General features: G+C 49.1%; 4 protein-coding genes across 4 annotated transcripts; 2 read left to right on the top strand and 2 right to left on the bottom strand.

The window, feature by feature from the left end:
* Positions 1-66: 66 nt before the first annotated feature.
* Positions 67-5,371, bottom strand: FIESC28_08338 (uncharacterized protein; the record flags this gene model as incomplete). Its single annotated transcript, XM_031162476.1, has 2 exons — positions 67-1,727; positions 1,777-5,371. 2 exons carry the CDS (start codon positions 5,369-5,371, stop codon positions 67-69), a joined length of 5,256 nt encoding a protein of 1,751 aa, XP_031013489.1.
* Positions 5,372-8,214: 2,843 nt separating this feature from the next.
* On the top strand, positions 8,215-8,674 carry FIESC28_08337 (uncharacterized protein; the record flags this gene model as incomplete). Its single annotated transcript, XM_031162475.1, has 2 exons — positions 8,215-8,241; positions 8,336-8,674. The coding sequence occupies 2 exons, from the start codon at positions 8,215-8,217 to the stop codon at positions 8,672-8,674; spliced, it is 366 nt and encodes a 121-aa protein (XP_031013488.1).
* An 803-nt stretch (positions 8,675-9,477) lies between these two features.
* Positions 9,478-10,065, bottom strand: FIESC28_08336 (uncharacterized protein; the record flags this gene model as incomplete). The annotated part of the gene is made up of 1 exon (XM_031162474.1): positions 9,478-10,065. One exon carries the CDS (start codon positions 10,063-10,065, stop codon positions 9,478-9,480), a length of 588 nt encoding a protein of 195 aa, XP_031013487.1.
* A 1,211-nt stretch (positions 10,066-11,276) lies between these two features.
* FIESC28_08335 (uncharacterized protein) lies at positions 11,277-12,482 on the top strand (the record flags this gene model as incomplete). The annotated part of the gene is made up of 4 exons (XM_031162473.1): positions 11,277-11,319; positions 11,400-11,505; positions 11,554-12,403; positions 12,456-12,482. The coding sequence occupies 4 exons, from the start codon at positions 11,277-11,279 to the stop codon at positions 12,480-12,482; spliced, it is 1,026 nt and encodes a 341-aa protein (XP_031013486.1).
* Between the last annotated feature and the right edge of the window lie 188 nt (positions 12,483-12,670).

Raw genomic sequence — 12,670 nt, 5'->3', positions numbered from 1 at the left:
CTCCCAAACCATTCCCAACACCATTGGTATGCATCGAATGACAAACACCGTACGTCCATCTCATCCTCATGCCTTTTCTCCTTGCTCTTCCTCTACTGCACCGTCCGCTACAGGATCTGCCTTTGGCGTTGGTACGTCATCTTCTATAGGGGCCTCCTCTTCCTTTGGCAGCTCTTTGACTGCCTCTTCTTCTCCAGCCTTGGAAGCTGGTCTGGAGTCGTCCCTATTTTCCTCTGCGTTCTCTTCTGATTGGTTCGTTGCCGTTCTATCCCTTCGTCTCCTTCTTAACCTTCTTTCTTCCTCTGCTGTCTGTCGTCTGGCTTTGCGAAGAGTTTCTCTCCTCTCTAGATCATCGTCATCGGCGCCATCACCACCGCGCATACCTTGCAATAGAGCAGCTGCCCGATCTGCGACATCGTCTCCACCAGAGCGAGGCGATGAGAGACCGGGGCTGAGCACGTTTGTATCCTCTTCGCTTGGTGCTTCCGCGGTTTTGAGGGTCACCTCTGCTTCTGGAATCTCGTCGAGATCCGGAATCTTTTGTCCAGAAGCAACACGAACTTGGTGACGGTCCTTGAGTCGCGCTCGCCTTCTTCGGTCTCTCTGATCCCGAGCCTGGGGCGCAGCTGCACGTAGTTTCTCCAGTAGAGAATCCATGGCGCCAGTATTGGAAGGTGATGTTGGCCCAGCCTCGGCACTGTTGCTGGTGAGCTTGAGCTGTGCCGTGTGCTTTCGCTTCATTGACGCCTCGTTGCGCCTCCTTGTCTCCTCGACTTGTACGTTCTTCTCGCGAGACTTCTTCCACTCGCCCACGAAGAGCGCTAGCTTGGCAAAGAAATCGCGGCGGGCACTATCATCGGCGGGATCTTCACCATAGAATACCATGATATCTTTGTATGTCCTCATCATCTCCTCGAGGTACAACTCCATCTGTTCAGATTTTCTTCTGGCATCCTTCATGATGCGCTGGACGACTTGGCTGACCCTGTCCTGGGGATGGAACTTCTTGGGGTCGCTCAAGTTACCCGAATCTAGCGACATCTGGATGTTGCGAATATTGTCGATGTACTTCTTTGCATCCGCCTGCAGTTGTTCGATATTGATTTTTTGCACAGTCATGACGCCGTTGATATCATCCGCAAAGCTCTCCCATTCGGGATATTGGTTTCGAACAATACGCTCCACGAGATCTGCCAACGTCGACTGATTCTTGTCGTCCTTTACCATACCCAATCGTGCCAAGGAACTAAGCTTGAAACCACGTGCTTGTTTGTTCGCATCGTTCATGTAGTTACCGATATCCAAAATAAGACCAAGAACATTCATCAATGAAACGGAATCACGTAGCGACTCAGACACTGTGACAACTTGCCTGATCTTCTCGTTGATCTCCTCGTACTCTTGCTCAAAGCTTCTAGTAAGGGCAAGTGCTCTCATTCGACTCTTCCAGTAGTGGTGTAACTCAAAGGCTGTATAGAGGTAAAGCTGATCTTGACGGGTGAGCTCAGAGGGGTCGAGTTCACGGCTCTGGGACTTGACATCGGGACCGGTCCAGTCCTTGCTATATGGGACCATCTGCTTGACTGTGTTGTCAGGAATATTGCACAAATCATCCTTTTGTAAGAAATCCATCACAACAATGTTGTCCAAGATATCCGAGTCACATTGAATGATCATCTGAACGATCTTCTCGACAGAGTGCTGTGAAAACTTGGCAAAAGCGATTTCTATATTTTGTTAGCACAGAGACTCCATGATTAATCGTGACCAACTTACCATAAGCTTTACGGAGATCAGAAGAAATGATTTGCTTCTTGTCATCCTTCTTAGATGAGGTTCCCATACCAAGTTTCTTGATCTCCTTTGCCATGAACAGCTTCTCAACCTCGTCGAGAATACCCTTCTTGCTGAGTTCCTGATACTTCTCCTCTCGAGCTTCAGCAGAAGGAGTATGTGCCGCCCAATGACTGGTCTCAGGAGCGTCTACCTTCTCCCAATGCAAAGCCTTAAGCTTCTTCTTGGGACGGACAACGGGCAAGCCAATGCCAGGAGCAGCCGCGAAAGCGGGTTGTCGCGACAAGTAGTGCCCGGACATAGCACCAGGCATAGGAGGAGGTGGAGGAGGGGGCATACCTCCAGCACCAGGTAGAGGAGGCGGAGGCGGAGGAGGTGGAGGTCCACCAGCAAGCATGCCTGGCAGGGGAGGCGGCGGCGGAGGGGGTGGGGGCGCTCCGGGAAGTTGCCCAGGCATCGGGGGAGGCGGAGGAGGAGGCGGCGGAGGGGGAGCACCAGGAATCTGACCGGGCATAGGTGGTGGTGGAGGCGGCGGAGGCGGAGGAGGAGCACCGGCAGCAGTAACTTCGATCTTCGGGGTTTCGCCATCGCCAGGGGGAGTAATGGGCGACGAAGTTTCCATGCTTGGGTGTGAAGGACCGGTTGTGTCATCCTCGGAGTCGCTGCCATCATATCTCTTAACCTTGGAGCCGATCTCACCGAGCAGACCAGCTTGTTGCTTAGGGTCAATGGTTGGTCGCTTCATTTCAACGATTCTGGGCTTCTCGTAGATAACGCCATCCTCGCCTTCAGTCTCGTCGTCTTCCTCGATAACCTCGCCATCAGAGCGTCTCTTAAGGGGCTTGCGGGGGATCTTGGTATTGCGATGGATGCTACCCAGTACACTATTAGTGAAATCTCGAGGAGGGGTTCCGCCACCAGGGGGTGTTCCAGGTCTGTCGTCCATCTCTTCACGAAGAGCTCGAAGGCGATCTGAAGGTCCAACGGCATCTCCCCATACACGTCCCTCGAGCTTGTATTGGGTCTTTTGTCTCTCGATCTGCATCTGCAACCGCTCCATGAGGCGGTCACGATCGAGAATACCTTGCATACGAGCAGGGTCTTCGGGAGCGACAGTCTTGCTGTTGGCATTCGCAGTCTTGGCGGCCTTAGAAGCGGCAACATCCTGAGCGTCTCGAAGCATGAGGTACAACTCTCTTGTCTCCAGCTCATATCGTTGGGCTTCCTTGGCTCTCATAGTTTGCATGCTATCCAACTCGGCCTTTAGTCCATCTGCCTGTCTCCTTTGGGCATCGATAAATCGAGCTTGCTCCTCTAATTGTCTCTGCAGCTTGGCAACCAATCCATCAGCACCAAGCTCAAGCTGGGCCTTCATCTCGTCACGCTCCGCCATAGCGGCTTCAGCAATCTGTCGCGATTCGAGCGCTTCATCCTGAGCTTGCCTGGCTTCCGAGTCTGTGTGTAGCTTATCTAGCAGACTTTGAACCGTGAAGTTGAGACTCTGCTTAAGATCCATGTTCGGCAACCGTCTATCCATAGCAACGTAGCTCAGCATGGAATCGACCAGCTGGAACATACGTAACCGCTCTTCGCCATCGGTGGCACGGATCAGCATGAGATGCTGCAGAGCTGAAATGAAATAATCATTTGTCTTGGTGCCATGGAGACGCTGCTGGATGGCATCTGCGATTTGTACGGGATCAGTCAAATCCTTGACTTCGCCCTCCACGTCGTCCTTGATGCTGCTGTTCTCCCGATCCAGCATGTCCTCATAGTCAATCGCCTCATTTGTCCGGAATCGCTCGATCTGCTTGTCCAGGAGTTCGTATTGGAACTCCTCCATCTTCGTCAAGATTCGTTTTATGCCACATGCTGTAAACTGAGCTCGAATGTGTATCCTCAACTCCAAGTCTCTCTCCGGTGAATCGATGATCATGTTGACAAGCATGAGAGTCGCGACGGCGTATTCCATAAGCAAGTTCTCCATTCCAATACCGCCGGTCCTCAACTCTTCGCTGGCACCGACCAAACTTCCCATCTTGCCTCTACCGTCGATGGTGACCTCAACCAGACGCATCCAAGCGTCGAACCGGCCATTCTCTCCATGTGCCGTTTTGACCTCATCGAGAGCCTGGATAACCTTTAAGTGACCCTCGGAATTCTCACCCCACGTACACAAGAAAGTAATGATTTCACTGACAAGCTTTCGCGTAGTGAGTCGAGGAGAAATGAGGGAGCTAGCAAGGGCCACCATGACCTTTTGATGTATCAAGGCATCGTCGGCACCGAATTTGTTGTTCATCAGTGCCTTCACACATTTGATGATATCGTATTCGCGGTCGAGATTCTTGTCGGTACGACCGGAATCCTGGGCAGGTCCCTGTGCTGTCTTGCGGTTGATCTTAAGCAGCAAGGTCATCAAGGCAACCTGTCCCTGGCACTCGACAAATCTCTTTACCCAACCGATCTGCTGAGTTCTCAGGTTGACTTCCAAACTTCCCATGCCCTTCGTGTCGAGTCGGTCTTCCATAACTCGTCGAACGTACCATTCTGGAGTGCCTTCCTCGTCGGAATAAGTCGTGATATCGGGAGTCGCGGTATACTGGGTTGGTCGTGCTGTCTGTCGGCGCTTTTGCTCGCCCTGCCATTCGGTGAGTCGGTCTTGGTAGAGCAACGTCCATTTCTTTTGCGCCGGGTAAGCCATCATCTGCCTCCTTGCCTGCTCAGGAAGGTTATGCCATCCTCGCTTCTGCATTAACTGAAGGAACATCTGTTCGACCACATTATCGTCGTCAGGCTTCGGGAAATAGAAGCCACCCTGAGGATCGCTTTGACCTGGGGGAGGCCCTGAAGGGAACTTGGTGAATCGGTGGGAATCGCGATTCGAGTGCTGCGAGGCCGCATAGGAGCTTTGAGAAGATGCACTAGGCATTGCTGTATTTGGTGAGCGAGACTTCGTTGTATAAAAGTAGTTTGAATTACCTGATTGTATGCTCAGGTTGTCCGCTGAGCCTCGAGCGGTAGAAGACATGAAGGAGTCGTATCGAGGGTTAGGTGGGTTATTTGAATGAGACGAACTGCCCCTGGCGGGGCCCCATTGCTGATACTGGGTCTGGCGTCCTGTCGAAGCCATGGTGACATTCGCATTAGCATAACCATATCCCGCGGGCTGGCGCCCTGGAGAACGGGCCCCAGACTGGCTTGACCCGTCCCAGCTTGGATATTGGTGAAAATCTAGGCCATTTTGATTGAGGTGGTGCGGGAGAGGTTCTCGGCGCACCGGCATCTGTTCACCTTTGGGCAGGTATTCGACGGGAACTGGAGATCGTGACCCGCCTCCAACAGCGTCGTATGGGATTGAAGTTATGACACCTGCCATCTGGTTGATACCGCCATCGGAAGATTCTGGACGGCCGTCGAACGAGACAGCAGATGACTCTCTCTTGTGGCGCGAAGAGCGAAAGCTGGCTGCATCGTCTGCGGGGTATCTCGACTCTTCAGCCAAGCGCTTGTCTTTGTGCTTACTTCGCGAGAAGAGAGACCGGCCGCCAGAGGACTGCCTGGTCTTGTCAGACATGGCGACTGCGATGTCGTGGCCGCGACAATTGTCGAAGCGGAGTTTTTAAATTGCGAATCGTATTTCGAAAGTAGTGTCGGTGTCGTACTGGGGTGTAAGGGTAAAAAAAAGGAGGTATCGGAATATCTATATCGTATAGTCTTTCACCAACGGCTACCAGTTGGAACACGTGAAGTTGGCGATGTGCTGGCCCAGGGCCGCTCGCTGCATTTGGGGCACGGTCGGTATCGACGTTGAATGAAACGCTGTGAATCTAGATATTCGGGGTGCGGAGGATCTCCAAATCGAAGCGGCGTGGGCGTTGTGGGCGGGCTTGAAACCTGGATCGCCGCGAGTTGCTTTTGACAGGAAGGAAAATGTACTGTAGTAGATAGATACTGCACTGCACAGACTGTAAGGAACTAGAAGGGGGGCAAAGGTAATGCAATGCAATAGAAAAGACAAAGAAGAAAGGCCTAAGCTTGGCCGGATGATGCCGCTGCTTGAATGAGTGGTGCCAGAATGAAACGAATCGAACTGCAAACCGAATTAACTCAAGGTGGTGTGCATAAAGGAGCGTAAATAGCGTAGCGTGCGTGGTAGCAGTACAGCGAGGTAAGTTAGAACCTGAGAGGTAGTATCTGTACCATCAGCGAACACCAGACAAGAAGTCAAGTCAGTTGGGTGTCCAAAAGACGGGGATGATCTGGTAGGTTGGATCCTTTTCCCTATCACCAGGGCCCAGGGATCTTCTAGGTTGCTCAAGCCAAGCCGAGGGTCGCAAGTAGGACGAAAGCGGATTGGCTCGAGTGTTTATGGGGATGATGGACCCAATATTGCTTAGCCGCCGCTTAGAGGTAGTCTAGGGGGGTAGTTCAGTGCTTCGAGCGCCAAGGGGGTAGATGTCTAGGTAGTGAATCGAGAATCGTCCAGGATATAATCTTTCTGGAATAAAGTGCCTTTACTGCTAAAAGCACTCAGAATGAGAATTAATTAATTGAAACCTAAGCAATTCCTGTAACAGAATCTACGTTCTTTATTGATGTTTCAAAAGTATTACTAGATATAAAGACTTTCTGTTCCTGAACATTGGGTATGATCGATAAATGGAGCTCACCTACCCAAGGTTCCATGATTTACACCTCTAAAAAAGCGCTGAGACTGAGCACTGGCCCGACCTCGAGTAAGATGGACACTTTTTAGGAGTGGTCCGTCTCCTAAGCGGGGAGCTTTTCGATAGCATCAAGGGACTTATCAGGGGAAGTGGGCTTTGTAGATTGAGGACGCGTAGACATTGTCAACCTACATATATTGTCGTTACTGCCTAGAAAGAACCATAGCAATCCAGACACGGAAGAGTAATCGAAACTGAAACTGTCACAATATGATCAACCCAGTAACGTCCATACCTACAAAGATCTTTGAGTTAGGTATCCTTTTAAATAGTTACTCCAAAACTTGCACAGTAAACCCTCGTACCAACATGGGGCACGTCCTGTATTAATATATCGTTTGGAGTGCTTACCAAGTTGATGGTGCTTAAAAATAGTTCATGCAACTACCACCTGGGCTTTGTATGTTACACCTTCAAAGTCATGAGTTGATTTTTGTTGTTACACCCATACCTAAGTACGGCATGAAAGCGATGTTGGTCTAAAAGTCCTTCATATGTACGGATAAGCTCGCGTGGAATTTCTCAACTCCCAGTATCCCTTGGGCCGCGTGCAGCTTTTGTCCTTTGTCTCAGGTTCCATCCGTATCCGTCCACTATTTCGAGACAAGACAAAGATCTCTCTTCTCCATCTCCATCCTTGATTCTTAAGCGAGGTCGGTTGTCTCAGGGCCTCTATTCGCCCCATGCCCTTCGCTTTTGACAGCTGAACTGTCACCTGTTATAGAATCCGCATGGAAAAAGAAAAGGCAGAATTAATAAACTTGAACGTCACTCAGGGTATCGGAAGAATGCCCCCCAAAAGCATGAGAGACGAAATAAGTTGGTCATCATGTGCTTGCTTGGAGGAGCTTTTAGATAACTTTATTTTGGTAGCCTAAAGTCTTGGAGGACATTTCTTATTACCTAGGTACCTGAACGTCAAGCTCTCATGGGCTTGAGTTGACAAGACCTTGCTTTGGACTCTAACAAAGAGAAACAATAGAGATCAATTCATCCTGTTACAAGTCCATCTTAATTCGAATTGATGACATAGAAGCTGGTTGTCAAAAGCAATCATTCCACTTAGATTCCCTACCTTGACCTTTTTCATGTGACGTGTCCAACGTGAGTAAAAGCTACGGGTAATTAAGAGGTAACCCATCGAGTGTTATACGACCCGCTCAACTGAAAATGGCGTGCTTGGAGATTGCTAACCATGGACATATCATCTTCTTTGGTTAGTTGAGCAGCTGTTTAAGTACATACGTCCACAAGCATCTAATTGAGTGTCTGACGAGCTTTGAAGCCATGGTCTGATTGACACGGATCCAGTTGATATACATGCGTTTCTACCTTGTGTTCAGAATCAGAAACTTACAGACATAAATCGCCCGTTTGAAAGATTCAATGTCGTTGATATTGGCACTTTCACCCCCCTTGCAAGTCTAAATCCTTTTGTTGGTCGACCCCTTTTTAGCGGGATCTTCGGCGTCGTCACCTCCATTCATCCCAGCTCCAGGTCCCGCTGGGCCCTTGTACTTGTGGCTTCAGCCACGTTTCCAGGGCAGCCTCTACCATTCTCGTCAGGGCGATCGCAACGTCGGATCTCAAACCTCCAGTCACCTCGTGGCATCCGCCGCGCCTTCGAAACTTGTATTCCCCGCTGAAACAGACTACAGCATCGTCCTCTCTGGTTTTTGAAAGGAAGAACATGGGCGCAACAATGTCGGTCATCAAGGTATGCATTCATCATGACAACTTGACCAATATTCTTGGCATTCATGGCACAGCAAAGCGCATCACGATGGTAACTAACATATGGTCGCAATCAGACTCTCGTTGTTCCCGCCGTCATTTCGTTGCTCCTCTTTATACTCCTCACATATGTTCTCATTCCCCTATGGCGTCGATATGCTCGCTATAGTCAATACCTTCCCCTCGATACTTTATCGTCCCAGACGTCTTCTTTGCGCGAGCGCATAACAGCCCGCATAGCCGCATGGCGCTCCAACCGCGGTGTCGCGTTCGCTTCTGATGATGGCTTCGACGATGGGCTGGACGAAGATGACGGAGAGGAACTTGGAAATGTCGACGAGGCCACCTGGCGTCAAATGGAGGCAGATACCCGTGCGGCCCGACCAGATAATGCAAGGCGACTAAGCAGAGAGTAAGCATCCATAGCATATTTCCGTTCAGTGTGTCAACACCAATTCTAACTTCAATAAAGTCTCGAAGAAGGATTCAGAGACGACAGTGATGATGAACCAGATCGGTTAGCGAGAAACAATTTCAGATCATAATAGCACAGTTTTTACCGGTAGTTAATCTCCAATCAAGAACACACACACATCCGTCCATCCATACTGGAAATGCTGTCACAGGTGGGTATCAGAATTATCTTCCAAGGCTTAGGCTACAGAAATAAATAAGACAGCATAAGGTGACCAGATTATTTCGTCTCTTATGCTCTCGGCGGTCATTTCTCCTCGCCGTGACGACAAGTTCACACTGGAAATGCGACGACTAACCACGGCCAATCCAGGTGATATCAAACAAAAAGTGTCAATTCATTCAATCGCTCGTTTACTCACAAGCACTTCCGCCTCTTCTTAACCGAGTCATACCCAGTGATCTGAATACTAAAAATCATGTCGCTCTAATCATGCCGCTATAAAATTCTCCATCCTGTTGATATTCCCAAACGATACACACCAGTCAATAATGACGCAACTGTCGGGTGGCTCAACCAACCCTTGAAGCGAATTTGGAGGCACTAAACTCAGCAACAGTCTCCCGAAGATCGGATTCTGATCGCCTTTTCCTTTTCCCTGAAGTGATGGCCACAAGGAAGGCACACTCGGACTTCGACTTCATCCACCTCGAAAGCTGATGGTATTCAACTGTGTCGCAGAGTACGGTCTGTGGCACTCGCTTCAGGCCTCCAGCTCTAGGTGCCAGGTTCTGCACATGCACTCTATATTGCCTGTGGTGACTGATCGCTGGTATTCTTGTTTGAAGCTTCTCCTGAATGGCTGTGAACATCCTTGGTTGAAGCTTCTTCTTTGTCACTGGCGTCCTTGGTCGAAGCCTCTTCTGGCTGGCTGCTGGTGTCCTTGATCGAAGCCTCTTCTGGCTGGTTGCTGGTGTCCTTGTTTGGAACTTCTCCTGAATGGCTGTGAACATCCTTGGTTGAAGCTTCTTCTTGGTCACTGGCGTCTTTGGTTAAAGCCTCTTCTGGCAGGTTGCTGGTGTCCTTGGTAGAAGGTTCTCCTAAATTGCCACTGCTCTGGTCTGTGTTGATGAGGTTTTCAAACCAGTTACTGACTGTATCATTTGAAAGCTCTTGTTTGGTCCTCTTCGAAGGTAGTGCAATAGACAACTTCCGAGTTTTTGTTCCTGCGGAAGACTCAGGCACTATTGTTTGAGTTCTTGTAGGTGGTATGATTGGTACGCTACGAGCTCGGATTGTAATGAGCTCATGATCCTCTTGGGCTTTATTTTTGCATAGTCCCAAGCATTTGAAAAGTCTGACGCAGATGCATTGAGGATCCTTGGAGACCATCGTATCTTGGTACTGCTCATAGCGGCTGAAGAGTAGTAGCGATGGATATGGTGTAAAGTGAGAGTAGTGATCTTGATGATGATAGCTTGTACGTGTGTTGGGGAGATGAAAAGGCGAGGATGGGGGTTCTGACATCTCTTCAATCGACGTAATACTGAGACTGTGATCAAAAAAGCAAGAGCCATCACTCAAGTCCTCGTTGTAATCTAGGTAGGTACCTAATGAGAGGAAGGTTAAGGAAGGAAGTACAGGTTGATAAGAGCTTACAACAACCCTACTACGAGTAGGAGCATAAGAGACGAAATACTTTGGTCATTTTATGCAAGCTTAGGCGCGCAACTAGACTATTTTATTTCTGCAGCCTACTTGGAGGGCAATTCTTCCAATGTCCACCTGGACGACGTTACGTGGAATCTGGTATGGCTGGCTGCTGCTGATCGTTCACATCGTGTGAAGTGATCGTTTATTTACCCTGATCTGGGGTCCAAGCTATCATCCTAGGCAAGACAAAGCTGGCCTATGCCCAGCCCTGTGCTTCTTCTTCTTCTTACTAGGCTTCCTCTTCTTCTTGCTTGATTTAGTCTTCTTCTTATTGGATTTCTTTCTATTTTCCTCCTCCTCCTCCTCCTCCTCCTCCTCCTTCTTCTTCTTCTTCTTGTAGGGTCATAGGAGGATACCAGATACTAAAGTGCACTTATTCTAGAGAGGCTCAGCTGGAAGGTGCACCTCTTTGAGTTCAATGTATGACACTCTTTGCAGGCGGTTTCACCTACCTAAACTACCTACTTGCCGTTATTACTTGGTCCTATGGTTCTTATTCCTCACAACATAGTACCTTCCACTTCTCTATTGGTAGGTTAGGCAAGTAGTGGAGACTCTGACTTACACATTGGCACGCATCTAGACTAGATGCTGCCAAATTGGCATGTATGGAATGGAGGTTGATATATGCAGAGGTAGTAGTTCTCAGCTTCTTTAAATCATCTGCGATATTGTATATACATGTGGTTGATATTTGAGTTAGAAATAATCACCTGTTCAAAGGTAATTGTCATTTCACCCCTTCCAGTGAACCCCGAATGCATATTTCCTGCCCCACAAATCCGCAACTGCCAACCTCGACATCATCACTTTCTAACTTAGGCAGGCAACCAATACAACCGCCTACCTTCCGCATTCACTGTTGTAGACTATCGCAACTTCCCATCATAATGCGCTTTCGAACGGAGCTCAAGAACATTCGCACGTTTGCCAGTAAGTCATCTTTCCTCGAATTGCTTGTCTTTTCGTCAATCTTTATTGTTTCTCAACTCTTGCTAACCGTGAATTTCTAGAGCTTACAGCTGCACTTGGCTCTCTTGAGAAGATCGCTTGGTTGCGCCTTAGCGATGATACAGCACGATTCACCGTCATCCCAGATATGGGATCTCAAGTATGGGCGTATGTATTATTTTCTTTTTCATGAATTTGTTACTGACAAGTGTCCAGCTCATTAAGCATGGACTTCATCTTTGATGGCTATCATATTCAATCCGCAGAGGCAGGCAATACCATTAACCTAGAGCTTCCTCTTCAGCCTCTTCAACGCGCTCTCAAATCAGCACTCAACAGCATGTCTGCTTCCCTACGTCTCACAAAGAAAGATGGATTGCCAGTTCTTTCCATGACAATCACGACCACTACGTCAGCTTCCAACCCTTCTGGAGCTACGAAACCTTCAGGCACTGCCACTGGCGATGACCCTTTTGATGACGACGAGATGTTTCAGCACGAACACCTGGAGACTAATTTAAGGCGAGAGCATGAAAAGATCATCACCCAGGATATACCTGTGCGAGTCCTTCACCCGGAGACGGTTGAGACGATCATGCAGCCCCGAGTACGCGAACCAGATGTTCACATCCAACTACCGCCACTCCTCCAGCTCAAGGCCATTTCAGATCGCTTCACCAAACTTGCCATGGCCTCCAACTCAGGCGCAAATAACGCCAAAGCGCCTAAGCTTGAACTTAGTGCTAACATGCACGGCGGTCTACGATTGCGAATCGCTACTGAAACCACTGATATCTGTAGCGTCTGGTCCAACCTCGAGAACCCAGAGTTAGATCCAGCACAGCTGGATTGCCCCGTTGAAGAGCATCCGAGCACAAAGTTTCGAGAAGACGGCCCTGAACGTTGGGCCACAGTCCGCGTGGACGGCAAGGACTGGAGCCGTGTCTTAAGTGTTGGTCGTCTAGAAGGCCGAGTAATTGCTTGTTTTGCGGATGATCATGCTTTGATCCTCTACGTCTATGTACCTCAATACGACGATGCCACAGCCGACGACTCAGTCGTGACAGTGAGTCCATGTTGCTCTCTCAACTGACCAGAACCATGCTAATGAGTATCAGTATTACGTACAGTCTTATAGCGTATAAGATAACACCGGATGGAATCTTGATCACGATTTCTTGGCGTTCAACTTGGTAGAGACAGTTCATTGTGGAGTTGGGGAAGTAATGATAGACGGTTATGGGTTGCAATATACATGGTGCATTAGGCAAGCAATTCATGCAAACCATTCTTCATCGTATTATCGTTCTGCATTGAACTCCATCTGAGTCAT

This window comes from Fusarium coffeatum, assembly GCF_003316985.1.
Source record: "Fusarium coffeatum strain FIESC_28 chromosome Unknown BRIP53273_contig_194, whole genome shotgun sequence".
Taxonomy (NCBI): domain Eukaryota; kingdom Fungi; phylum Ascomycota; class Sordariomycetes; order Hypocreales; family Nectriaceae; genus Fusarium; species Fusarium coffeatum.
The sequence above is the reverse complement of the archived record's forward strand: the minus strand, read 5'-3'. Positions and strand labels throughout refer to the sequence as shown.